The 27,680-nt window shown below is 39.5% G+C and overlaps 2 protein-coding genes across 4 annotated transcripts in view; both read right to left on the reverse strand.

Annotated features, from left to right (window-relative positions):
* The window catches only part of LOC126975569 (uncharacterized), a 35,251-nt gene extending 33,074 nt beyond the window's left edge, over positions 1 to 2,177 (reverse strand). Inside the window, exon 1 of the mRNA XM_050823514.1 lies at positions 1,969 to 2,177. The gene's annotated coding sequence lies outside the window, so the exon portion shown is untranslated. The remainder of the gene's footprint in view (positions 1 to 1,968) is intronic.
* Positions 2,178 to 10,138: 7,961 nt separating this feature from the next.
* On the reverse strand, positions 10,139 to 26,399 carry LOC126975560 (poly(U)-binding-splicing factor half pint). 3 transcript variants are annotated; one of them, XM_050823496.1, is made up of 11 exons: positions 26,250 to 26,399; positions 23,565 to 23,628; positions 23,028 to 23,472; positions 22,547 to 22,615; positions 21,801 to 22,020; positions 19,466 to 19,669; positions 17,563 to 17,703; positions 16,755 to 16,903; positions 13,062 to 13,414; positions 10,848 to 11,247; positions 10,139 to 10,378 (listed from the first exon to the last, which is right to left on the reverse strand). In XM_050823496.1, the coding sequence occupies exons 5-11, from the start codon at positions 21,914 to 21,916 to the stop codon at positions 10,269 to 10,271; spliced, it is 1,473 nt and encodes a 490-aa protein (XP_050679453.1). In that variant the 5' UTR covers positions 21,917 to 22,020; positions 22,547 to 22,615; positions 23,028 to 23,472; positions 23,565 to 23,628; positions 26,250 to 26,399; the 3' UTR covers positions 10,139 to 10,268. The 3 variants fall into 3 exon arrangements, with proteins under 3 accessions (XP_050679453.1, XP_050679454.1, XP_050679452.1); XM_050823497.1 differs by having other exon boundaries at positions 22,945 to 23,472; XM_050823495.1 differs by lacking the exon at positions 23,028 to 23,472.
* Between the last annotated feature and the right edge of the window lie 1,281 nt (positions 26,400 to 27,680).

Consider the following 27,680-nt stretch of genomic DNA (forward strand, 5'->3'; position numbering starts at 1 on the left):
TTTAAGTTTTTTTTAGTGTTAATTCCGCCAATATTTGTGCTCTGCGCAGTCTTGTGCCATTTTGGCGAGACAACACGTCCTGAGGATGCCTCGTGTAGAGGCGAAACATGTGTCGAATTATTTTTTAAAAACAAATATTGGCGGAATTAACACTAAAGAAAACTTAAATCATTTGTATAAATGAATAAATCAATTGATTAGATTTAGATTTAAATTTAATGTCACGTATCTAAAAGCACTATGAGCCCTGCGAACGAAGCCTAGGGTTGGCTCTATCTCTTAATCTGAGAGTTTTTACATTAAATGTTTTGTTGGACTTTTGTTTTTGCAATACCTCCATTTGATACATACTGAAGTGGAAACTTCTTGAGACGCGCTCAGCACATTATCTTATGGGTATTGAACGGGATTGATCGATCGCGCTCAGCTATGTAACGCTCGTTGGGCTAAAAATCTATTTATTGCACGTCAGCTATTCATGCTTTCTTAGTTTGCAACAAGAAGCAATCAGGGAAAAATTAGCTTGCATTCAGCTGCATGTTGTTAATATTTGTTTATGCACCAGTTTCTACTGAACTATTTAAGTAAGTTGTATAAAAAAAATATCACAAACATGAAAATATTACTTGACCATTAGAGACTAGTTTGGCCTAGTGGTGCAAGGGCAATGATATAAACGAGAGTATCTATATGTATGTTACACATTCTTAGCTTGCTATAACATATTCTGACATTTTCAGATGTTTTTTTTTATACAAGATGAGGCAAACGGGCAAGAGGATCACGGGATGGGAGCGTTGAGGTAACCGCCCATGGACATCCGCAACAAAAGGTCTCAAAAGATTTTTAAGGCCTTTGCTAACTAACTTTCCGTTATTTTCAGATTATCATCATGATCCATACCTAAATTATAACGAATCGCGAATACTCAACTACTTCGACACTTACTGCTAAATCCAATAAATGAATTTGTTTGTGTGTCGCTCTCTCATTTCATCCAGTTTATTTCAAAGGTGCATTAGTGGCAGCTAAAAGGTAGTTAAGCGACAAAGGGTACTAATGACCATACATAGGACAATCAAACTGATTTTTTGGTCAAACGGGCATCGGAACTTTTTAATGAAACAATATATCCTAGCTGTGTTTCGGGCTTATTAGAATTGTCATGAAATGCTCAAAATAAATGCGTACCTAATCAAAAGGTATTTAATATAATATAAAACTGACATGAAACATACAAAGTAACTAAAACTTAAAAGTAACATTGCAATAACGAAAGTAAATACTGTAAGTGAAATACTTTAAGTAAATCAAATATCAGATGATTCCGCTTCCAGTTCCATTACCTTTATAACTATAGTATAACTAAATATTAACATTAAAAATAATAAATAAATATTTTAGCAATATTAAAATAGAATAGAAAAATAATTAAGCGTAAACAGTCATTACCTAGTCAATGCTGTAGATAGAAGATAGTTCATGTTCTATCTACAGCATCATCCCAGAGCAGATAGGACCTCAACCTCATCAAGTAATTTGAAAAGCCGGACTTTTCGATAAAATTCCGGACTTTTAAGTTGATCTGATTTAGATGTCGTTTTCGTAAAGATTACAGACTTTTTTGACAGTAGTTAATATGTAGTTTTATTGTTATATTCTATCTTATCAAAATAAGATCCGGACTCGTTCGAGAGCCGAGAGGATTTGAGTCTAAAAGCTCGGATATACCTATCCTTTAGCGTAATGACATTCCTTCCCTATGAGTTCGACTATGACATTAAAAAATGATTTTTCAAATCCTAGCAATGCTTGCAGAGATTAGCCCCTCCGATTAACTCTACTTACAGCTTGCTAACGTTATTAATTAAAATATACTGCATACTTAGACACTTAAAACTATAGTTATAGGCATACTAAGTGTGTGCGTTTCATGAAATATGTCGCGGACCGCGGTCCGATACTTACAGCAGTCGGCACACGAGCTCCGCACACACTAACGTCTCACCGGTACAACACACACTCACTCACACACGCGCGCTTCTAACACGTGCGCACGCGTCCCTCTCCCGGCACATACTGGCTGGCCATAGCCACTAGTCACCAATATCCACGCTCACCAGTCACCAGAGTACATAGCACAGTAGGGTGACGGTGCTCGGCGCTCGCGATGCTTCTTGATGTGGGTTCTTCTCTTCCACAACGCCTCTTGACACATAAGCAAGCCAGACGCAGACGCAGGCGGCACTCAGCAGTGTACACCTGGATTAGCTCGCCGGGCCTAACCTCTAACCAATATCCCAATTTAACTCGTGCCAACTAGCTTTCCTACAAGATATAAAAAAGCATCTATAATGCCTGAAGAGCGAATGGAATTTTACTAAAATAAAAGTGTTTAATAATTTAAGTGTATACATTTACCCTAAAAGCCCTGTTATATATCTTATGAAGCGTCAGTACCGGAAGAGCATGATCACACTTATCTACACCTCCTTTAGGTTTGCTATCAGTCTAAAATCAGTTTTTAAGTTACTACTTCCTCATAACTACCTACTTACTACCTCATAGTCAGGGACAGACAAACACGTCGCCGACAAGCTATAACCTCTGCATTCCCGTTCATTTCGTATGATTTTAATTTAATTAACTTCTTTAGAGGACAATACTTACCACAATTTAGTATACCTTACCAGCTTTTAGTATACCTAGAGGGTCACCAGTTGATCAACGACCGACAGTACGGCTTTTGCCATGGACGGTCGGCGGGTGACCTTCTGGTGTACCTAACACATAAATGGGCAGCGGCTATTGAAAGCAAGGGGGAAGGCCTGGCAGTTAGCCTGGATATAGCGAAGGCCTTTGATCGTGTATGGCACAAGGCGCTCCTCTCAAAACTTCCATCATTTGGGCTTCCCTAGAGCTTTTGCAAGTGGACCTCCAGCTTCCTCACTGGGCGCAGCATACAAGTCGTTGTTGACGGTTTTTGCTCGAATCCTAAGCCCGTGAACGCTGGAGTGCCCCAAGTCTGTGTGCTATCTCCCACGCTGTTTCTTCTGCATATCAATGATATGTTGGACACCTCCAACATACACAAGTTAGGATATCATCCCCACCATCTGGATGTGTGGCGGTCCTCCACAGTGCGGTTTTCAAGGAGCTTTCTTCCACGTACTACAAAGCTGTGGAATGAGCTTCCTTGTGCGGTGTTTCCGGGACGATACGACATGGGTACCTTCAAAAAAAGCGCGTACAACTTCCTTAAAGGCCGGCCACGCTCTTGTGATTCCTCTGGTGTTGCAAGAGAATGTGGGCGGCGGTGATCACTTAACATCAGGTGACCCGTACGCTCGTTTGTCCTCCTATTCCATAAATAAAAACAATTGCCATATATTGTATTAGTTTCACATTGATTGTGATGACCAGCTGTAGTAATTGTAGAAGGTAAGACATCATCGAATGCTGATGAGTCCAGGCGTCGTACGAGTTTAACAATCTCTTGTACCTAACTGTCAATGACTTGTAGATAACTGTCCTCATCCGTTATACTTGTACTGACCCCTCTGTCCCGTAGTTGGCTCAATATAAGATAATAAAGTTCTCCATGTGACATTCACATCATCGTCGTACAAAGTTTATAATTTTACATGCGCCGTCAAACTGTATAAAGCAAAAAACACCCTTTAGAAACTGTCAACTGATTAAAGCAGATATATTTTGATATAGAGCGGACAACATACAGCACAAAATCGTTTACCTCATATAAAGTGTACATTATCATTGGTTTTATTATAATAAACTAATTATTGCCGGCCAATTTTTCGGACGTTGTGTTGTAATGAGTAAGTTATAAAGGTGTTTATTAATTAATATATTTTAGGGTTCCGTGCCTCAAATCTCGTGAACGCAAGGTATCGAGTTCAAATAATATACTCTAAAACGATATACTCTAGTCTATAGTCTCTTGAAGCTGTGAAGGAATCAAACCTCTAAGTTAACGTAGAAAAATGATATGACGGGTTATGCCACAAAAAACGTATATTTCGATACTCTCACAAGAATCAAAATTTATTAGGTATTTTCCGTATACATAGAACTATAAAACTTGGTAAGTAATACCGCCTTATCCTACAAGTACCTATAAGTAAAATTCTGAAAACTGTACATTGGTAGATATTTAAATAATAAAGAACATGGTGTTTATGCAAGAAACGGCGATCCGAATTATGAATTGAGTAAACCGTGTCATCTGGGGTATCGTATGAAATAATAAAAATACCAAATCTCCTTGTTGCCCCACATTCCAGAGAGAACCTGTCACATTCATAATAAAACCTTTATTACAGGTAACAAATTATTAATATTTACTTAATAACTAGTACACACAATATAATCCATTTTAATTACTTAACTACTTAACTTACATAACTATAATAATTGTTAATTATGCGCAGTATACTTAAAACCGTCTGTGTCCTATTTCTGTTCACTGTTTGTCCTTCGACAAAGACCTCCTCCAGGGTCTACCATTCTTTCCGGTTCCTTGTTATTCTAACTAGTCCATTGCGGTCCTCCTATCTGTTCCAGTTCATTTTCCCACCGAAAGAATTATCTTCCTCTATTCCTCTTATCTCCGTTCGTTTATTCAGTTACTGCTCTAGTCCATTTTGGTGTTTCCTCCCTCATAAGGTGGCTACCCATCTCTATTTTAATGTGCGTATTGTTTTCTTTATGCGTTCGAACTTAGTTTTTCCTTTGATATGATCCAATCGCACTTTGTCTTGGCGCTTTACCCCAACTACACTTCGATCTATTGAATTTTGGCAAACTTTTAACTTAGTTAGTTGTTTTTGGGTAAGGCCCAGGTCTGACAGCCATAGGTAAGGCTAGGCAGTATGCAAGAGTTGAATACTTTTCTCTTGCCTTATATAGAGATTTCCGTATTCTTCATCACTTCTTTTAATGACCAATACTTTTTCCAAGTGTTTGTAAACACTTCAAATAAAATTATAACATTCTTATTTATTACTAAAAAATATTCAACGTTGGACTGTATGACTTTCAATTATTTTTTCATTCGACTCTAAAAAAAAAGATAATACGAGTTAGAACTCGTATTATCTTTTTTTTCACGCTAGAGCGTGGACTTAACGCCACAGAAACAGCTCGCAATAATGATGCTGTGTATGGAATGGATACGGCGGATGAACCCAACGTACATTTTTCGTTCAATCACTTCCGTAGAGAAAACTTCGACTTGAAGAGGAATCGGCTCCCGCTGAATTCTCGACTGAACGACCGGATTAATTGTTAATGTGAAATCCTGTTGAAATCGACCCTTGTTAACTCGCCGAACGCTGGAATGAGAGTATCTCATTTCATTGTTATATATGATAAGTTCGATAATTGATGTCATAGCACGATATCTTTCAATAGTTTTTCATCATCATCATCAGCCGGAAGACGACCACTACTAGACAAAGACCTACCGAAAGATCTCCATGACGATCGGTCCTGCGCTGCCCTCATTCAACGTTTTCCGGCGATCTTCACCAGATCGTCGGTCCATCTTGTGGGGGGCCTACCAACACTGCGTCTTCCGGTACGTGGTCGCCATTCGAGGACTTTACTGCCCCAACGGCCATCTGTCCCTCGAACTATGTGCTCTGCCCACTGCCACTTCTGTTTCGCAATCATTTGGGCTATGTCAGTAGCTTTGGTTCTCCTACGGATTTCCTCATTTCTGATTCGATCTCGCAAGGAAACTCTTAGCATAGCCCTCTCCATTACCCTCTGAGCGACCATGAGCTTTCTCATAAGGCCCATAGTTAGCGACCACGTCTGCGTACCGTAAGATATCACTGGCAACACATACTGGTTGAAAACCTTCGTCTTCAGACTATTTTTGAGGTTTTAGAATAGTCTTTAGTTGTATTAAAAATGGTGTGTTTCCTGAACTTCTGAAATAAACTAAAATAAACGAAAATTTAAGAAAAAAATAAAAATTTTAAACCAAATGCCTACACTTTAACTCTCATAAGTTACACCAAATGAACAGTTTAGCTTTACTAGGAGACAATCAATTAGGTACGGATTGAACTCATGAAAAATATTTTTAAGGCCTAGGGGAATCACAGAATGCACTGGGTACGCATATTCTGTGTTTATCTAAGGCTTTGATTGTGGTCAACATTGAACTCTAGTCAGTAAACCATGTCACTATGGCAAAAAAGAAGCCTGCGCTCGAACTTCTGGTTTCAAATTTATACAATAATATTCAGAAGGTAGATGAGAATGGCAGGATGTCTCTGGGTAGGTACTCCTTTAGTATGGGGGTAACTTAAGGGTCTATTCTTAGACCGTTCCCCTACCTTATTGTCGTTACATTAATGATATTTATGTACATAGGCACATAAGCGAATTTACTAGAAACTATGATTCCCCGTTCCTCACCTCCTCCCCTCTCAGAGGTGTCGCCTGCTGTCGTTACGTCAACACCTCAACATGACTATGTTGCTGCCATCCGCCAGCAACCCAGAAAGCGGACAATGCTGAGGACAGAAAGTGGAAGCGGGCACGCCCGCAACCAACCCGCTTGTAGAACTGTGTCGAAGGGTCAGACCGACAAGGATGGCTTCAATAAGGTGGAGCGGAAGAAGAGGAGGCCTCCTAGTTACAACCAATGTGGCACAGCACCTATAGGACAGAACCAGCTCCTGCGTCCCGTAATCCCAGCGACGTATATCCACGTCTCTCGCTTTCACCACACCACCAAGGCCTCCAACATTGTTCAGTACAGAAAAGGTTCCGGTTGGGGGTCGAAAAGTTGGTGACGCATCACGCAGTGGACTTCAACTCTTTTGTGGTTCGCGTCCCGACAGAACATATATTGACCTTCCTGGATGTGCAGCTGTGGCCGAAGGAGGTCGTGTTTCGCAAGTATCGCGGACGTCGCCGACCGCCGGAAACTACCGAACCCCGCGCCTCACATCGCCGCGAAAATGTGACGTAGATTTCAAATTCAAATATTTTTATTCAAAATAGGATGTGACATCACTTATTGAAAGTCAAAAACTACCACCCATTCCAAAATGAATGCCTCAGACCTGAGAAGAATGGGCGCAACAAACTCAGCGGGCTTTTTTTTTCATCGAATAAATATGTTTACAAAGTTATATTGTACAATTAAACTTATTATTTAATAGCCTGAGGGCGGTCACTCCATTCCCAATCTGTGGTATTATTAAGAAAGTCATTTATGTTATAGTAACCTTTACCAAACAAACGTTTTTTAACAATTCTTTTGAATAACGTTATACTTTTGTTTTGAACATTTTCTGGGATCTTGTTGTAAAAGGATATACATCGCCCCAAAAAAGACTTACTAACTCGACTTAGCCGAGTAGTAGGCATCATAAGTTTATGTCTGTTCCTGGTGTTAACATTATGGTTATGACAGTTTCTGGCAAATTCACTTATGTGCCTATGAACATACATTACATTATCAAGAATATATTGAGAAGCAACAGTCAATATGTTAATTTCTTTAAATTTTGCTCTCAATGATTCTTTAGGTCCTAGGTTATAAATAGCGCGAATAGCCCTCTTCTGCAGCACAAATATTGTATTAATATCGTATATATTGCCCCATAGCTATTGCTATGGGGCAACCATAGCAATAGCTATGGACATAATACTATGGAAATAACTAAAGTATACTAGTCGCGCTGAATCTGGCAGTTAATTGTCTAATCTTTTTAACCGCGTATGCTGCAGAACTAAGTCTGTTCGCCAATCCTTCAATATGGGGGCCCCATTGTAATTTAGAATCTAGAGTTATGCCAAGAAATATAGCAGATTCCACCGGTTCTATCACCTCTCCGTTTAACAAAACATTTGCATTTACATTTTTGACATTTGGTACGGTAAATTTAATGTATTTAGTTTTCTTGCTATTTAACAATAGGTTATTAGCTCTAAACCAGTACACGATTTCAGATAAAATATCGTTCACTTCGTCATACATAGCTTGGTTTCTTTTCACTTTGAAAATCAGTGAAGTGTCGTCCGCAAACAATACTACCTTATGTTTTTTCTCTATGAGATTATGAAGATCATTTATATAGATAAAGAAGAGGAACGCTCCAAGAATAGACCCTTGTGGTATCCCCATACTGAGAAGAGTCCCAGGAGATTTCTTGCCATTCACGTCGACCCTCTGAATTCTATTGTTTAGATACGAAGTCAGAAGATCGAGCGCAATTTCCTTTTATGCCATAGTGGTATAGCTTCCTGACCAGCGTTGAATGTTGAACACAAACAAAAGCCTTAGATAAATCACAGAAGATACCAAGTGCATTCTGCGATTCCTCCCAGGCATCAAAAATATTCTTGATTAGCTCAACACCTGCATCCGTTGTTGAACGTCCCCTAGTAAAGCCAAATTGTTTCAAATGAAGTAACTTATGAGAGTTAAAGTAAGTAAGCATTTGGCTTAAAATTATTTTTTCAAAATTTTTACTAAGGGTCGGCAAAACCGACACAGGACGATAGTTATTCGGGTCAGAAGAGCAACCCGACTTAAATATTGGTGTAATTTTACTATGTTTCAGAAGGTCAGGAAACACGCCACGACTAATACAATTATTAAAGACTATTGCAAGATATGGTGGTATATATTTAAGCTATATATATCATATGTATGTTAGACCATAAGGTATTTATTTTATGGGCCTTGTAGCCTAAAATAAAGGAATTATTATTGTTTAATGATCACCAGACACAAACATGAATATGAAAAATGAAAAAATATTTATTTGAGTAACAAAAATGGTACAAACATAATAGTGAATGTGACCTTCTATTAAGCGAGGAACACTTGCGCCAGAAGGCCACACTCTTCCGTATCAATTAATATTAACAGTACCAAAAACTAGGGATCACAAATATATAAATCTAATATATAAAATTCTCGTGTCATGGTGTTAAACTTTGAACTCCTCCGAAACGGCTTGACCGATTCTCATGAAATTTTGAGTGCATATTGGGTAGGTCTGAGAATCGGACAACATCTATTTTTCATCTCCTTAAATGTTAAGGGTGGTCCACACGATTTTTTTTTAAATTTGTTTGATTATGAGTCAGCATTAAAAAATACATACAACTTCAAATTTTCACCCATCTACGATCAACAGTTACTTTTGTATCGCGATTTTAATATCGGCAATACAACGTTTGCTGGGTCAGCTAGTAGTCTATAAAAATATAATATAACAAAAGAAAAATATTATACGCAGTGTGTCCGTGTATGTGCATGTGTGTGCGTGGTTTGATGTGTGTGATTGTTTCGTAAAACACTAATTATTAACAAGGTATACCTAAAGTTTACTCCGTGTTGTTAAATAGCACTTCCATTAAAACATAATTCATAGATCTCAACCATGTGGTTAAACTTCGTCTACATTCCACTTTATTAAGAGTATGAATCTCGAGTTTTTCATTCATAAGGTTATAAACATGTTCCGATTGTTTCGTGAACTGTCGCATTGCAAAACTGGTCTTAACACTAGTTGTCTCAATAATAACATGTTTTTTCCATTTTTTTAAGGTATGGAGGATCAGGGATTAACGCCTCGAAATTTAGCTAGAATGTGATTATTTGTGAAATCCAAGATGGCCGCTGCGTAAAACTATAATAACTACATAATGGATATCGTTAGCAAGGTTCTTGGAGTGGTTGACATCGAAATTATTATATTGATTTTTGAAATGAAAACTTCTGTAGCGGCGTTGAGTACTTTTTGGATGAGTTAACGTTAAACTCGTCTTCGTTAGGATACGTGACCTGATCGAAAATATCGTAAACTTTTTAATGTAAAATAAGCGTAATAGATCTGAAGTGTTAAATTTTTTATGTAATATAAATTCTCATTTCTGTGTATGATAATTGATAAATTAATATTGTATTTATGTACTGATAAATAAAGCAATTCGTGCGAAATTATTCCCTAACTATTTCAAAATATTCAAAAAAGCACAAGTTAATGTTCAAGTTTTCACTTCTGCCGGAGTGCAACACGTTATTTTTTTTTATTAAATATACATGTGGGCAAGACTAGGTATAGGTACGGAAATAAAAAGATTTTGTTCACAATAAAGTATTATAATTTATCAAACTTCATTCATCACATACAATAATTATATTAATCTTAAAACTAAGTCGGTAGTGTAGTGTGTCATCACGCGAGGCGCGGGTCGGCGTGGAGTGTGCGTCAGGCCGACAGGTCGCCGTGGTCGAACAGGTCCTGGTCGTAGAGCGCGGCCCGCACGGTGCGCCCGCCGAAGTAACGGCCCTCGAGCGCTGCGGCCGCCGCGCTTGCCTCTGTGGACGCGACACGAGCGGACGTGAGTACGATATAGGAACACTAGAAATAACTACAAGTTTATAGTGTCCCCTACTAGACTATAAAATAAACAATTCTTTGCATGCAATAGTATTATATTTTACAATAAATTACCAAAAAGTGTATCTGAATTATCAATAAATAAATTTAAATCTTTTATTAAACGCAGACTTATGTCGAAGGCTTATTACAGTATTGAAGATTACGTGAACGATATTACAATGTGGAATTGAATATGTATTATAGTTGTTTTGTTTTATGGATTTTATGGTTCTTATCTTGTCTTGTATTGTTTTACTAGATTGCATTTTTTTAAATATATATGTTTAAACTTTTGTGTAATTAATATGTATTTGAATTGTTCATTTAGTGATTGTCATTGACGAGCAATCTTTTGATTTTTATGCCAATAAAATATTTTTGACTTGACTTGACTTCACCGCTCACCTTCCGGCTCGTTGAACTCCACGAAGATCTTGACATGCGCGTGCAGCGGGTCGTCGTGCTCGCTCTGCCGCTCGTTGTAGATCACGACTCGCGCCACGCGGCCCCACTTGGCACACTCGTCGCGGATCTCGTGGTGCAGCGCCTCGTCCACGTCGCGCGCCGACACCATGTTGCGCAGCAGCACGGTGCGGGACGCGCGGCGCCGCATGAGCCGCTGCATCACCAGGTGGCGCGCCGACTGCCCCGAGATGGACAGCGACTCCTGCTGCTGCAGCGTGTCGGGCGACGCGGCCAGCAGCTTGCGCTGCAGAGCCTGCTGCTCCTCGGCGCCGCTGTCCACTGCGGCCGCCGCACCGGCGGGCACGACACTGGCGCCGCTGGCCCCGACCGGCGGTTCACCCTGAAGCATGCATGATAATGATGTGCATATGCTTTGAAGAATCAATACACAGTCATAAAATAGGTTAAAAATTAATAAATCTATTAATAAAAAATTGTTTTAGTAGCTATAGACATATGTTGCTGTATGCTTTTAAAGAACCAGTTTATCCACAAACTAGAACGTTCTGAATAATGCTGTAGGTGCTAAGTGACAGGATTTCAAATCATTATATCGACCGAATATAAGTTTTCGAACAATATATGGAGTGTTCTTGGAAGATTTAAACAGGAACGTATCTGCATCACGGAGCTCATGGCACTGTCTTTCAAGGTAGAATATTTAGGCAATATTGAAATGGCTACAACCACTTTGACACGAAAGGTATAAATACTCCATCCAAATCCTTTCAGATAGCAACACAGAACGTATAAACTGTATAAAACATCATTATCATGTCCTACATTATATGCAACTGTCACTGTCCTGATGGAGGTATGTGATAACAGTAACGAAATAACTATGCAGTTGATCGAACATCATAGCAGCTCAAGAGGTAACAATGCTGCTGACAAACTAGTCAGGAGAGAGGCTCGGTAATGACAGAAATTGGATCTGAATAAATAGTACCCCTTCCGTCTGGATGGCCAGCTTCTAGTTATAAGGCAACACACCAAGGAGCTACATACTGAATGAAGGTGAGTAGACACAGGCAGGCGAAAGAAACTCTACCATGCATAGACCACAAGCGCATGTTAAATAACACAAAATAATATGGGTCACAGCATTTTTTTACAAGCATCTGTTTAATTATGGTGTCACAGACAAGGCTGAGTAGGGGTTGTATGTATATAGAAGAGACATTGTTGAGTGTGGAGAAGTGGCAACTTACCATAGCAAATATTTTGAGGTCACCAAGGACTCTCCCCAAGGATATGATTGACTTTAGAGGTTTGTACAAATACCTTGAGGAGTCGGAACGGCAAAATAAACCCCAGAGAATAGACCCTGAACACCTCCTGCCTATAGACATTTGTTTTCATTATTCCATGTGTGTGTAGGCTAGTGTATTTGGATTTTTTTATTTTCTTCTTCTTCTATTTAGTCTTACCAATAAAATATTCAGTTACATAGTGACATTAGATTGTAGGTCAAGCGAACAGATACTTTGTTTTAGTTTACAGATGATTTGCAGCACAGGAGATTTGTGTTTTCAACTCTCTGTCAGTTACATTAAGATAGGGTTAGGGTCTTTGTCACTAAAATCGAAGTGTTAGTTGTTAAGTACCTTGTACGGCCAAGCAATCAATGTGTCAATCCTTTCACAGCTCAAGATAAAAACCCGTCTGTCCACGATATGCCACCCACGAATTCTTTCTAATTTGGCCACATAAGCCTAGAGAAATTGATCGTAGTTGGGAACACAAATGGCAAGCGAGCCCGAGTTTGATTTCCTACCAGATGGACAGACCAAATAAAAGACTCCAGGTTTAACTCCATCGTCAGGTCCGCGATGGGCAGAAGCCGATGGAAACTAATAGTTCACTATAAGTGTGGACCACTTGTTGATGACCACGATCCTCAGTCACGAGGGAACGACTAGAGAGAGAGTTATACAAATGATTTAAGTTTTCTTTAGTGTTACTTCCGCCAATATTTGTTTTTAAGCATTCAACACGTGTTTCGCCTCTACACGAGGCATCCTCAGGACGTGTTGTCTCGCCAAAATCTGGTAACTTTTTGATAACAAAGAGACAAATATAATTAGGGATTTCCGCAAAGTAACGCCTACTTCAATAATTTTTTTTTTTGGGAGAGAGTTGTTAAGTCCGCACCTGGTTGAGCGGTGGCCGCGCGACTGGTGGCGGCGGAATGACAACGCCGGGCGGCGGGATGACGGCGGGCAGCGTTGGCAGCACTGCGGGAAGCACGGCGGGCAGCACGGCGGGAAGTGCAGCGGGAAGTGCGGCCGCCAGTGTGGGCAGCGCGGCGGCGGGCGGCACGCCCAGCGCCGACAGCTTGGTGAGGCCCAGCGCCACGGCGTTGCTGGCCACGGCGTCCATGGCCTGGATCTTGGCAGTGGCAGCGGCAGCGGCCACGGCAGCCGCGGTAGGCATGGCGCCCGCGCTAGCTGGCCCCAGCAGTGCATTAGGCGGCGTGATGGCGCGCCCCACGCGCAGGTACTGGCCTGCACACACGAGACACTCACGCTACAGGCACTGCAAACTTCATAAATTAGTTGAAAATAAAGTAAGTTATATATGTAGTCTTTATTTGCGAACACTGTCACCAAATATTTGTCCCACAATTTAGTTCAACACCCTTTGTATCAATACGTTTGTAGCACTAGTTGTATGCTGTATGTCCAAATTGACTTTAGTTTTTTTTTTTATAGATGAGTATCTTGTTATCAATTGACAACTATGAGTGTCTATCCACCACCCATTGAAGACATCTATACTTTAAATTGATCTTATCATTTTTTCATGTGTTTCTGCCAGGTGAGTCTGCAATCCAGATGTATACATTCATCTTCCACTCCTAGTCAGAGTGGAACTATACAAATTTGGTTACACCCCAGAGGCAGCAATCTAGCATTTAGCAAGTTAATCCTCTATCTCAATAAGGCTGTTCTGAAGAATTCGAGATGCTTGAACCGGGCATATATTTGAGGCTATCGACTGCAGTATCGTTGGATAACACTGGACATCTATAACTTGGTAACATCTGGATTTTGTGGTCGGTCTGTTTGTATAAGACAGGTCCTAACACGGATCCTTGGCGCACCCCTGCAGCATTTTCATAAAATCGTTTTCTCTTACCTGAAATATTCTGTAGGAAATGAAGGACCCGGGGAATTCTTTTTTTATGGAAAAAGAGGAAAAACGAGCATACGGGTCACCTGGTGTTAAGTGATGAATGTCGCCCATATTCTATTGAAACACCAGAGGAATCACAGGAGCGTTCCGGCCTTGAAGGAAGGTGTACGCGCTTTTTTTGAAGGTACCCATGTCGTATCGTCCCGAAAACACCGCACAAGGAAGTTCATTCCACAGCTTTGTAGTACGTGGAAGAAAGCTCCTTGAAAAACGCACTGTGGAGGACCGCCACACATCCAGATGGTGGGGATGATATCCTAACTTGAAGCGTGTCGTGCGAAGGCGGCAGGAATCAGGTGAAACAGCTCTTAGGAACACTCCCCATGATAAATGCGGTAGAGGAGACACAAAAAAGCGATGTTTACGCAACGCCAAGTGATCCAGCCGTTCACAGAGCACCGTTTCCCCGACAATTCGAGCTGCTCTGCGTTGCCCGGGTTCAAATGGATCGAGCTGATACTGGGGTGCGCCAGACTAGAGATGACAGCAATACTCCATATGTGGCCGGAGCTGCGCTTTGTACAGCGCTTAGAATGTGGGCCGGCTTGAAGTATTGCCGCCGAAGCCAATTTGCCGCGAAATCGGCAATCGCTCGAGATATCGAGACCCAGAATTCCCATACTAGACGACGCTGTAAGGGAAGTGTTGTCGAAGAGCGGTGCTTAAGACAAATGGGTTGTTTAATGGTAAACGCGCAAACTTGAGTCTCTGGGGGTTAAATTGGACAAGGTTCAATTTACCCCATTCCGCGACCTTGTCAAGAGAGGACTCGATAGAAGACACAAGTTTGTCCCGGCACTGGTCGACGATTTCCCAAGAGAGACCTGCATGGCCCGTGTATATGGCATCGCCCGTGCTGTCGTCTGCATAGCAATGTATGTTGGAGGTGTCCAACATATCATTGATATGCAGAAGAAACAGTGTGAGAGATAGCAGACAGCCTTGGGGCACTCTGGAGTGCCTCACGTTCACGGTCTTGGCATTCGAGCAATGATCGTCGATAACGACCTGAATGCTGCGCACAGTGAGGAAGCTGGAGGTCCACTTGCATAAGCTCTCGGGAAGCCCAAATGATGGAAGTTTTGCGAGAAGCGCCTTATACCATACACAATTTAAGGCTGTGTGTTAGGTATACCAGAAGATCACCCGCCGATCGACCATGGCGAAAGCCGTACTGTCGGTCTTTGATCAATTGGTGACCCTCTAAGTATACCAAGAGCTGGCGGTTAATTATGCTCTCCATGATTTTGGAGAGCAGGGAGGTAAAAGCTATAGGCCTGTAGTTTTCCGGATCCAAACTATCTCCTTGTTTTTGGATCGGATGGACAAGGGCCGACTTCCATGAGTCAGGAGAAATGCCATCCGGCCCGCTCGAATGCCTGACGCCAACGAAAACAGAGCTCGCCTAACAGTTTTCTGTCTGAACTGTACTTCAGGCGGTGTTTGTCAAGAGTCGAGTTGGAGGCAAAAAGAGCGCACAGGAGATCGGCTTTCTCTTTTGCCGTATGGGCCAGGGTGTGCAACGGCGGCAGGTGGAATTTACCAAGAGCAGCTTTCGACAATGACCAGAACTTGCGAAGCTGCTCGCCGATTTTGACGACGTGCTTCGATTTCGTACGGGCGATTTGCTGCTTAAAAAATCTGAAGGCACGGTTATATTTCTTCTTCAGAACTTTGCAGTTTGGATCCTTTGAGCCCAGCGACGCATCGAACCAGGGCTGTGATCTGCCACCGGTCGGTACTACAGAGCTTGGTATAAAAATATCCATATCAATACCACATCGGCTACTGCAACGGCGCAGGCTCTAGGATCATCCGAAGGGGAATAAACCTTGCCCCAAGGGTAGGATGCAAAAAGGAACGCATCCTATCCCAATCTGCTGACTTGTACTGCCAAACGCGGCGGGTTGCTGGTGCTCTGCGACGTTGGCGTCGGATAGGCACTACACTTCTTAGCAGGCAATGGTCGGACGATCCGACAGTTCCGGCGTCGACAGAGACCTAGTAACCATCGGGATGTGTAGTCAGCAGAAGATCTAATAAGGACGACATGTGGCTATCCACATCCGGGAGGCGCGTTGACGACTCAACCAATTGGGACAATTAACAGACCATACGCCAATGCAAAATTATGCACAGATCGCCCTGCGTAGTCTGTGGTACGTGCTCCGAGGCAGTAGGAATTGTGACCGTTGAAATCACCCAAGACTAAGATTTCAGCAGAGGGGATCCGTGCAAGCACGTCGTCAATTGCTGCTTGAACGCAGCCCATGAGGTGATCCGTTTCTGCGTTACCACTATGGGACCTGCAGACACACGCATATATACGGACGCGGTCCTCAAAATCTACACGGAGCCAGATCAAGCCAATATTATAGATCGTAAGGTGTAGTAAGTAATTAATTTAATACAAGAGCCCTTCTGCCTCATGTCAGACTTGGTGAAAGGCTTGTTATACATGCAGAAATGCAGATGAACAGTTTTTTAATGTTCTGTTTCTTTTCGAATTACTTTTTAATTGTCCTCCATATTATATAACCGTACTGGTGCTCGCAGAGCATGGACTTTTCCTTAAGGTTAATATTAAATCTAGAAAATTTTATTAATTTAATTTTATTCCTTGTGTTTATTTGTGTGTATCGGCCTCACCTCCCAGGTCAAACAGATTCATGGAAGCGATGGCTTCGAGCGCGGCGGGTAGAGTCGCGTACTCGATGAACCCGTAGCCCTTGTGTTTGTGCGCAGACGAACCGTAAGCCAGCTTGCAATATGTGATAGGACCAAATGCTTCAAACACGCTGAAAATTTTTAATGTATGTTATAAGTTGTTGTGTTTAGTACTAGTTGCTCAACTGTTCTGGAGGGAAACTGGTTTTGATCGGCAATATAAGACTGAACGCTTCAAGCACTGGGCACTGAAATGTACTATCGGTAAAATAAGTTTGTAATAATATAAATAAACTAGCTGACTCAGCAAACATTGAGACTCGAAAAATTTTTGGGGTATAAAAAATATATGCAAACGATTCTCAGACCTACCAAATATACGATTATTTAATCCGATTGTCATCTTGCAACCCTATAGCGGATTTGTGGATGTAACAAAATAATATAAAAATCGTGATACACAAATAGTTGTTGATCGTAGAAGGGCGAAAATTTTAAGTTGTGTGTATTTTTCAATTCTGAATCATAATAAAATAATAATAAAAAAAATCTAAAACAAATTAAGTATATTTAGGGATGGGTTTAGATATGGAAAAGAGATGTTGGGTGATTCTCAGACCTACCCAAAATGCACACAAAATGTCATACAAATCGGTTCAGCCGCTTCAGAGGGGTAAGGAAACAAGCACCGGGACACGAGAATTTTATATATTAGAATTTAGAAGATAAAGTATAAATAAATAGGTCGCCATACATTCTTTTCATATTGTATCTACAAGTGTAGACTCACTTTTTAATGTCATCCTCGGTGAGTTCAGGGTGAACGGACGCCACATAAATGCGATTGTACTGCTTGGCTTCTTCCTGGATCTCGTCGATGACGGCCTGTGCTTGCGGCATGTTCGAAGGTCGACCCACCACTTTTATGTTGCTGCACAAGAAACATTTCTACGACATTACAATATCAAACCAACCTCTACTTATGCAGTGTTTCAGGTTATTTGGAAGCTTATAGCCACAAACACAATACCATTAAACCCTATGAATAAACACAAGGCCAATTAAAAGCCATATGGAATGATATTGGAAATTATATGATAAGAACTAGCTGACCCGGCAAACGTTGTTTTGGCATATAAAGTATAATTCACGCGATAGTTTTATAATTAATAAAATATTGCCTATTATAGCCTGTACATATTTTATATACATTTTCATATACATCATTTTGTTCTATTGTCAATAGTTTTTGCAGCGCACGCAAAAATAGGTTTTCGATTTTACACCTTGTGTTACAAAATAGCAATTTTATTACGGATCCCTAATTTTGAAAAAAAAACATATAGCCTATAGCCTTCCTCGATAAATGGACTACCCAACACTGAAAGAATCATTCAAATCGGACCAGTAGTACCAGAGATTAGCGCGTTCAAACAAACAAACAAACAAACAAAAACTGCAGCTTTATAATATTAGTATAGATTTTTTGAGTGATATGAACATTTGAACCTTAACAAAAAGAAAATATTAGTATATTTATTTTATAGTCTGTCAGTAAGAATATGTTATGTTTTTAAAGTGATATCTCTCACTTCTAGGATTAATACATAAATAAAATTTGAAAAACAAAATTTTGTGAACGATGCGGGATTCGAACACACGACCTCCAGCGTTCCGTGCCGGTGCTCTAACCAACTGAGCTAACCGTTCGAGTACTGTTCTAAAATTCTGTTTGCTTTGTTCAACTCTCAGGTTGTGGCTTCATCTACATGATCTACTTTACAGTTGATAACCTGCTCAACCCCAGTATTTGCATATTAGGAAATTGACTTGAGATGTCGTTCTTGTAAATCTAAACAATATTTTATGTTTTTAATCATTACCAGGTGGTACTCGAACGGTTAGCTCAGTTGGTTAGAGCTCCGGCACGGAACGCCGGAGGACGTGGGTTCGAATCCCGCATCGTTCATAAAATTTTGTTTTTCAAATTTTATTTATGTAGTCTGTCAGTAGTTACCTAACCGCCCACAGAACAAATTATAAAGAGTAACGAAAACAAATGAGTTTTCTCCTGTCACGAAACAAACAAATTAATACAGAATCGTAAAATTATATTACAGTACCAATAGTTACATTCCACAGTTATTTAGAGATACTACTGAGATAATATAACGGAACACTTTGTAATTTATAAGGAAAATGTATTAAATCGAAGAGCAACCTGCCTGCTTAACGCTTGTAACTTATTTATATCCTAATAAAAGAGGACTCATTATTACAAGTAAACATTGTCTTGGTTATTTGCTTTATCATTGAACAGATTGTGATATTCCTGAGTAGATTTAGTATTTTAACAGTGTGAGGCTCCATTGGACAGGGGCCGGCCGGATTGCCGGCTAGATGATGGGTACCACAACGGCGCCTATTTCTGCCATGAAGCAGTAATGTGGAAATATTATTGGGTTTCGGTCTGAAGGGCGCCGTAGCTAGTGAAATTACTATGAGACTAAACATCTTGGTGGCCCATAAATTGCAATTGCGCAATTGTAGTGACGCTCAGAATTTTTGGGCTTTTCAAGAATCCTGCGGCCCTGCATTGTACTGGGCAGGGTGTATCAATTACCATCAGCTGAACGTTCTGTTCGTCTCGTCCCTTATTTTCATTTAAAAAAAAAGTAAAAGTAGAACCTCACCGTCCACCCAGCATGACGCCGTTCATCTGTTCCAGGGAGAGTTGGGCCGCCTCGGGGATCTCGTACTCGACGAACGCGAAGCCCTTGTGTTTCTGGGTGACTGGGTCCCAGGACATGTTGATGGACTTTATGGGCCCGAACGGCAGAAACGCTTGCCGGATGGTGTCCTCCTTCAGCTCGAACGATATGGAGCCCACATACACCCTGCAACCCGCGAAGACTACAACCCACCAGCACAACCAAACAAACAAACACATGCATCTAACTCTACTTGCTCAGATCTTTTCAGCTATAGACTCATCGACTCGACCCTGCTGTCGGGGAATCTCTATGTATCGCTTTCATCATATTTATTTATTTGTGATTGTGGCCCCAGACTGGGAATGTCGCCTCATATCCGGGAGGCGCAGGTTAAAGGTATTTTCTACATATTTTTCTGACCCTAACATTGTTGTCGTTCAGCTGCTCAACTCTATTACTCCTACTTCTATTGCGTGAATATAAAGTAATCAGTGGAGTAATAAATCATTAATAATATTTAATAATAGTAATCATTTATTCAAGTAATAATATATGGTACAAAATGTTTTGTGCCCTACCCTCTGCGATAGGATAACCTGAGTTGCAGAGGCTAGGTCCTTCCGAAAGGCTATACATTATTAAACATAATTAGCAAACTCACTAAAAAGAGGTATGTGTGTGTGCGTGTGTGTGTAAGTGTGTGCGTGTGTGTGTTTGTTTTTTTTTTATTAAGTCTTTGTTTGTATGTCAAACTGTGCACAAGATTAAATAAATGTTAGTAATTGAATATGAAGTTTTAATTTTAAGAACGTTTTCTGTATCGTCGTATTTTAGTATTAAAATGGTTAAAATATTTTAATATAAAAATTTAGTACAAAAATCTTTAAAATCATGGCTAGTAGTATACTAGCCAGATTATTTATTTTAGTTATATTTTTATTATATTTACTTAAGTAGTTATAAGCGTATGCCGAATTAAATTCATATTGTGACTGAGCAAAGCCTGTTTTAGTGATTCGGGTACGAAATGTGGTTATTCTGTTATTATCATTAGAGTTTATATTACTTTTTACATGAAATCTTGAAATTATTCCTTAAATATATTGCTCACGGACACTAAGAAGTTTACTCTCTTGATGTAATTGGCTGGTTGGGTACCTAAAGGGTTTATCGAAAATTGTTTTTAGTAGCTGTGCGCTCTAACTGAAGCATAAACGTTTTGCCAGCTCCACCCCATGCACAAATGCCATAGGTCATGATTGGAACACAGAGAGATTTATACACCATCGTAGTTGTCTCGACTGGGGCAAGGTCTCTTAGATTTCTAAATAATGGAATGAGACGTTTTATTTTATTTTTTGTATTATAAATGTGGGCCGTCCAATTAAGGTGTTCTTCTAGCGTAACATCAAGGTATTTTATGGTTTTCTCTTTGGCTAGGATGTTACATTTACAATAACATCGATTGTTTTTTCCGGTTACAAGGATACGTGTGTATTGGGAGAGTAAATTGTCCGTCAGGATTATTTCTGTTGGAGATATTGAAGCACATATATTTAGTCTTAGCGGTATTGACAGTTAGTAAACTATTTTCCAGTCAAGACGTGATTTGGCTCAATCCTTCTTCAACTAACGATTTCACGTCATCCAACTGATTTACATGAAATAAAACCACAGTATCATCGCCAAAGCAAACGATACGTCCTGACGTGGGAGAAATCTTACAAAGAGGGTTGATGTAAGCTAGGAATAGTGTAGGGCCCAAAACACTTCCCTGGGGAACTCCATAGTCAATGGTGATAATATCACTAGTAAGATCGGCTATATTTATACACTGCTGTCTGCCAATAAGATAATGTTTGAACCAGTCCAAAGCTATTCCTCTAATTCCCAAATTGGAAAGTCTATTGAGTAAGATAGGAATTGAGACTGTATCGAATGCTTTTTGCAGATCTAGGAAAACGCCTATGCATTTATTGCCACTATCTAGGGTACTAGTAATATATTTAGTAACCTCAAGTACTGCATCCAGAGTAGATCGAAATGACCGAAAACCAAATTGGTTTTGCGCATTTAGTGAAGGTGTGGATAGGTAGATATTTTTTAAACACATAAATAACCTGTAAACTGTACACACCTGCTATTCAAAGTGTTGTGTGTGAAGATGAACAACTCGCACTGGTGCCAACTGCCAGAAGTCCAACTAACAGTCCGGGCTTAACAGAGCTTGAGCCCAGGACTGTTTTGCGAAAAGTAGCTCGTGAACAAATATCGGGAATTCTTAACGTGGTCATGTTAACCATTCTCAGGGTACCTGCACATGAGCGCGAGCGCCTGCTGTCGCTGCACCTGCGTCCGCTGCGACGCCATCTGCTGCTGCTGGTGCGCCAGTGTCTGCTTCATGAGCACCATCTTGATGCTCTGCTCCATGGCGTACTTCTTGGCGCGCGCCACCGCCTCCACCTGGTCGCTCGACAGCCGAGGCAGAGCACCTCCTAAGATGGCGGGCAGTGCGGACCACCTGGCGCCGCCGCCTGAAACATAATACCGCCGGTCAACAACCTTACCACCCTCTCGTATTGTCACTGGTGGCTAGCGGCGGCGACATGGGACGGGTCGTCCCCTTCCCTAAAATATGGTTGAGGGAGGCAATGGCTCAGGCTAGGCTTCAGGTTCTTAAAAATTATTCAATATTACTTAATTTATAATCGCTTATAAAATTCTCACATAATACATTTATTTATTTACGGTGTGTGTGCATGATGCAGCTACTGTACTCAATAACTTTTGTTTTGTATTAATTTACATTTACTTTTTTGACTTACTCGTGTAAGGCATTGACTATTTGACGTTTCAGTATGTTTGCTGCTTCGCTTTACATACTAAATTATAATTGAAATGATTTCTAAAACGATGAAAATGTAAATCTTAAGTTAAAAGAGTGGCAAAGTGGTGGATTCAATAAGAAAAATTTTTTTTTTTACCTTTATAAGTGTCATTTCCTTGGCCTACATGAATAAAGTGATTTTGATTTGATTTGATTTGCGCTACGGTACTCACCAGCATGCACGTCGCCCACCTGCTGCAGGTCGTACACAGGCGCGGGCGCAGGAACTGACGCCGCAAGCCCTGCGGACCGAACGTGCTGGTTAGTATGGTCTGCAGCCAACTGTTCTGTAGAGATCACTCACTCAGCCTGCCTCGTGTGCCCAGGCGACACTCATGCGTGCATACATTTCCTGCCACACTCAGGTGCTTTCAAGGTTTATACTTATTGTATATACATTTTCTAGACAATTTAAAAGAGATTAAATAGCTATAAAAATTATACTTGAAACAATTATTGAATATCAAAATCCATACAGGTATTCTGATAACCATTTTATTGGGGTCTGCATTATTATTTCTAAGATAAAGAGTGGAAACAACATTGTGACTCTGTAAGAAGCACCCACTACCTCCTTTCGTACACCATGTGTGGCTACACGAGCGAGGTCTCAGTCAAGCATCAAAACGTCACAATATAATAATGAGTATGTACATTGTGAGGGGCGTAGCGTCGCGCGGCTGCACCGGAGAGCGCTCCCCTAGCCCTCCGAACCTAACTTATATCTAGTCTGAAACAGAAAGCAGAACGGATCACTGTGACCACACTCTCCCCTACATTCAACAGCTTCTACACTACACTGCGTGCCTGTGTCGCGCCACACCGCTGAACGCTATGTCTCATGCCTTGCGCGCTGTTGCCAACCCGCAACCACGTTACACTTGCCTCACACCTGCATGTCATTACTTCAATTAATGTTATGGAATTCTTTTAAAAACTTAAGTACAATAATTTAGATGTGTTCTGGCAGTCTATATATGTATCGTAGATATTGGGTTGGCAACTAACAGCACGTGGGAGGCAGACAGGCTGGCACGGGCAGGCGCAGACGCGGGGCGGACGAGGGATGCTGCTTCGGCCTGCGACATGCTTGCGGCGCCTGCAACATCGAGCACAGAGCGGGACCGTTAGAGCAGCCGAGCACACTCTCAGGAGGATGTCATTAGGAGGATCAGTGGTGAAGCTACTCACCTGGCACCGCACTGCCCCCCACCGCCATCGCCACACCAGTCTGAACCAGGGGCGCACTCTGAAACTATCAATTAAATTATCAGAAAATCTCAAAACTTGTTACCTAGATTTGAAACACCAAGTTGTCTTGAAAACGGTGTATTACATATTACAAGGTATGTAATAAGAGTGGTAGCATTATAATCATAGACTACAGTATTTTTTATCTCCAAATTTGGGCTAAGAGATATTAGAAGAGATATTATTATCCTCTTCTTCAATATTTGAGATATTTGTATAATCAGCTAAATTCCAAATTAAAGATGTTTGGATATTAATATCATATTTTTTCAAGTTTGAAGATAATATTTTCTCTAATTTGATATCCAGCAATTAGAAGGAGATTATAAAAAATGAAGATTACCAACATAATTTCTTCCTTCCAATATGAGTTTTTAATTAAGCTACCTACTTTTTTATAGAAGTTTAAGCAATTATTGGGCAACAGCATACTCCTTCCTTCAAGGCCGGCAACGCTCCTGTGATTCCTCTGGTGTTGCAAGAGATTGTGGGCGGCAGTGATCACTTAACAACAGGTGACCCATACGCTTGTTTGTCCTCCTATTCCATAAAAAAAAACAGTCATGTCTATACCATATTACAAGGTTTGATCTAAGTGTCTACTTATCCCTACTAATATTATAAATGTGAATGTGAGTTTGTTTGTTACCCTTTCACACCTATCCCACTGAACTGATTTTGATGACATGAAGGCATAGTCTATTTTTTATTGCAAAAAAATAAATAGAGGGGTTGAACGGTGATGGAAGTTTGTATGGGAATTTTTCATTTTTGGAGATAAACCATAAACTTATATTTAGGAACTTGATAAGTAGTAATTTATAAACATTTATTCAAGCATTTTTTAAACTTTGACCTACATGGGGACAAAATAGGATATTAAAGTTTGTAGGGAAATACTATTAAAGAGCCTGTTCACAATGCCAAGGGATATCCGCTGTATCAATTTGCAAAGTATAATAAAAAATTAAAATGCTGCCTATTCCTAAAACTATTCCATGCGGACAAAGTCGGGAGTAAGAGCTAGTCTGACATAATGATTTTAAAGGCATTTGTAGATAATATAACATGCATAATTACACTATATCTCAAAACAGGAATTTTATTTTATTTACAATAAAATATACTAATGTCAATGGATCTTAATATTATATAATTACTAGCTGACCCGGTAGACTTCGTACTGCCTCAATCGGTAAAAAAAGACCTAAACTTTTGTATAATATAAACTTAAAACAAACAAAAGGAATCCTTTTTAAGTGTTATTTATCCGTGTTTTAAGGAAGTTTATTCTTAATCTTCTGAGAAAGTTAGAAAGATATAATAATTCTAATTAGTTATTCATTTTAAACTTTTATTTTTATTTGATTTCTGAACAACGGGGGACACACACAAAGGAAAATCAAAATTGTTGTTTTTATTTAATTCAGAGTATTTTCATATTTATTCAACCTTTTAAACCTTCTCTGGACTTCCACGATTATTTCAAGACCAAAATTAGCCAAAACGGTCCAGCCGATCTCGAGTTTTCGAGCGAGATTAACGTATAGCAATTCATTTTTATATATATAGATTATATTTTATAAGTACAGTTTGAAAATATATACAGTGGGAATTGTTGAATAATAATATTGCAAATAATATACTTTCCTGCTTAAAAATCATACAAATATGTGATTTCATAGTGAATTGTGTGGAGTACTTATAAAGATATGTGTAAATATTATTAACACATTAATGTTTTGTGAAAATTCAGCCTCAATTTGGACTCTTAATTAAGTCTTCAAGTGTTGAATCTCAATTTTGTTAAAGTGAATATCCACTCAGGGATATATATAAAGGGAAGGAGTTGTATATCTCCACACAAGAGATATATATCCATATATAGATATCTATATTTCCGAGCAGTGTCTCCATATACACAGATGGTAATTTGGGCTTAATCTAATGTAAATATACCTAATATATATTATAAATATATCATCAACATTGCATTGCATAAAACAAATCTCAATTAAAATATATGTCAATGATACTCCATATGCATGAATTTTAAAAATGTCACAGAAATAAATCATTGTTTGTTTTGGCCATTCAGAGTTCCAAATGAATAATAATAATAATAAATAGCAAAAACTGTGTGTATTTCAGGACTACTAACACCCGACCGAATCTATTTTCAAAAAAGATATTATTATATCATGTTTAATGCAAAAATTTAAGGATCATTTGGACCTGATTTGGTTCATAATAATATGTATTTTTTTAATGACATGGATGAATGAATGACTTTTAGATAATCCATCGTAATTTTCTCCGGAAACACCCTATTTTCATCTTTCGAACATAGTAACTCTTCATCTACATAATATCGAGGAGTGACTGTTCCAGAGTTACTCATGCCTCACTTGTAAATTGTAATGACAAGTGTTTCTGCTGCCTTATTTCCATAACTAGTTATAAAGTCGAGCAGGCCATAAAAATATTTAATATGTTTCTGCATCATACATAATATTATAATTAAAAACCACTTTCGGATAGGTTATGAACTCCTATGATATTGACAGTAATTTTATCAATAGAAGTCCATTATTGAATTATCAAATTATGAAAGCATTTACTTACCAATTCCATCTTTGTCTTACACTTTACTATATTCTATAGTTTTCAGTTTCACCATTCGACTTTAAAAGTTCAAAATATTTAATAATAAAATTAAACGCAATGTAAGCTCGTTGGAGGAGTAAAATGTTCTGTGGTTCTGTGAGTGTTTGATTTTTTTTTTTTGGGATTTTATGACCTGGTAACTAAGACCTTTAAGTCAATCTTTTTTTATTATCTAAATATGTATACTTTTCATTTCACAGTTCAGTTATCACTTCACTTTATTTTATATTGTTAGAATTGTATCCTAATATATTTATATAATGGTTTATAACTTCTTTTGTCTCTTTATAACTGATCAAGTGGAGGCGGGCGGGATGAAGTGTCACATAAAATTTTGGAGTCACTGATTTCACTAGCCAGCACAAGTCTGTCAATCAGAAATGTTTGGCAGTCGAAAATAAGGTGGTCCATAGTTCCTTCATTTGAATTGCAATGTGGGCAAATTTTATTCTCAACAATACCCAATCTTGCAAGGTGTAACGGTGCAGTATTATGGCCAAAACGCAATCTATTTATCGTGGTAATAAAATCTCTGTTGCAATCCTTGAATTGATTGTACCAGGGTCTGACAGGTATGTTTTCTTGTATGCGGCCACACCATTTTCCTTTATTATCTTGGTCTTTCTCGCAAATGTCTAACCATAACTTTTGAATTTCTTGGTCAATTTGGAGACAATCAGTCATAGGAATCTCTGTAACATTTTTTACATCAACTGAATTAATACCTTCATATCCAGTCTTATCAGCCATTTCGTTACCTGTTATACCTTTATGTGATGGCACCCATAGGAAGGCCACTTGAATATGCTCAAGGTGGTATTTATATATTATTTCTTTTATAAAAAAGAGGATATAGTTCGATTTAAAATTAACTGTAAGATTAGTTAAACCTTTTACTAAGCTCAGGGGGGCAGACGCCTTAAAGTGACGTTTTCAAAAGACTGTAGTGCCATCTGTTAGTTGGCCCGAAAATAAAAGCTTTGTCAGCTGTCACTCGCTTTGAAACCTTTCAACTGTTGAGTGAAACTTGTCACTGCCAACTGGTCATAAAATGGCGGTTACTATTAGCGTTTGCGCATGTATGTAGCTCTCGTGTTCCATTTTGCATATTTACACTACTAAATCTATCCTTTATGTTCTATGTTGTGACTTTACTTTATTAAGGAACTAACTCTACGCGCAATTTCAACATGTTAAAAAATTGCAATACCTACATTAAAAAGTAGAGTTAGTTATTTAATTGCGTCACAACATTAAAAATGAATTTTATAATTTCGAGCATTTCAACACAGTAAAGAGTATAATAATATATAGGGAAGTTCCATACAAAATAATGAGAAATGTCGCTTGTATTACGAAACCTTAGTAGACTTAGGTTGGCAATCCTAG

This window comes from Leptidea sinapis, chromosome 36, assembly GCF_905404315.1.
Source record: "Leptidea sinapis chromosome 36, ilLepSina1.1, whole genome shotgun sequence".
Taxonomy (NCBI): domain Eukaryota; kingdom Metazoa; phylum Arthropoda; class Insecta; order Lepidoptera; family Pieridae; genus Leptidea; species Leptidea sinapis.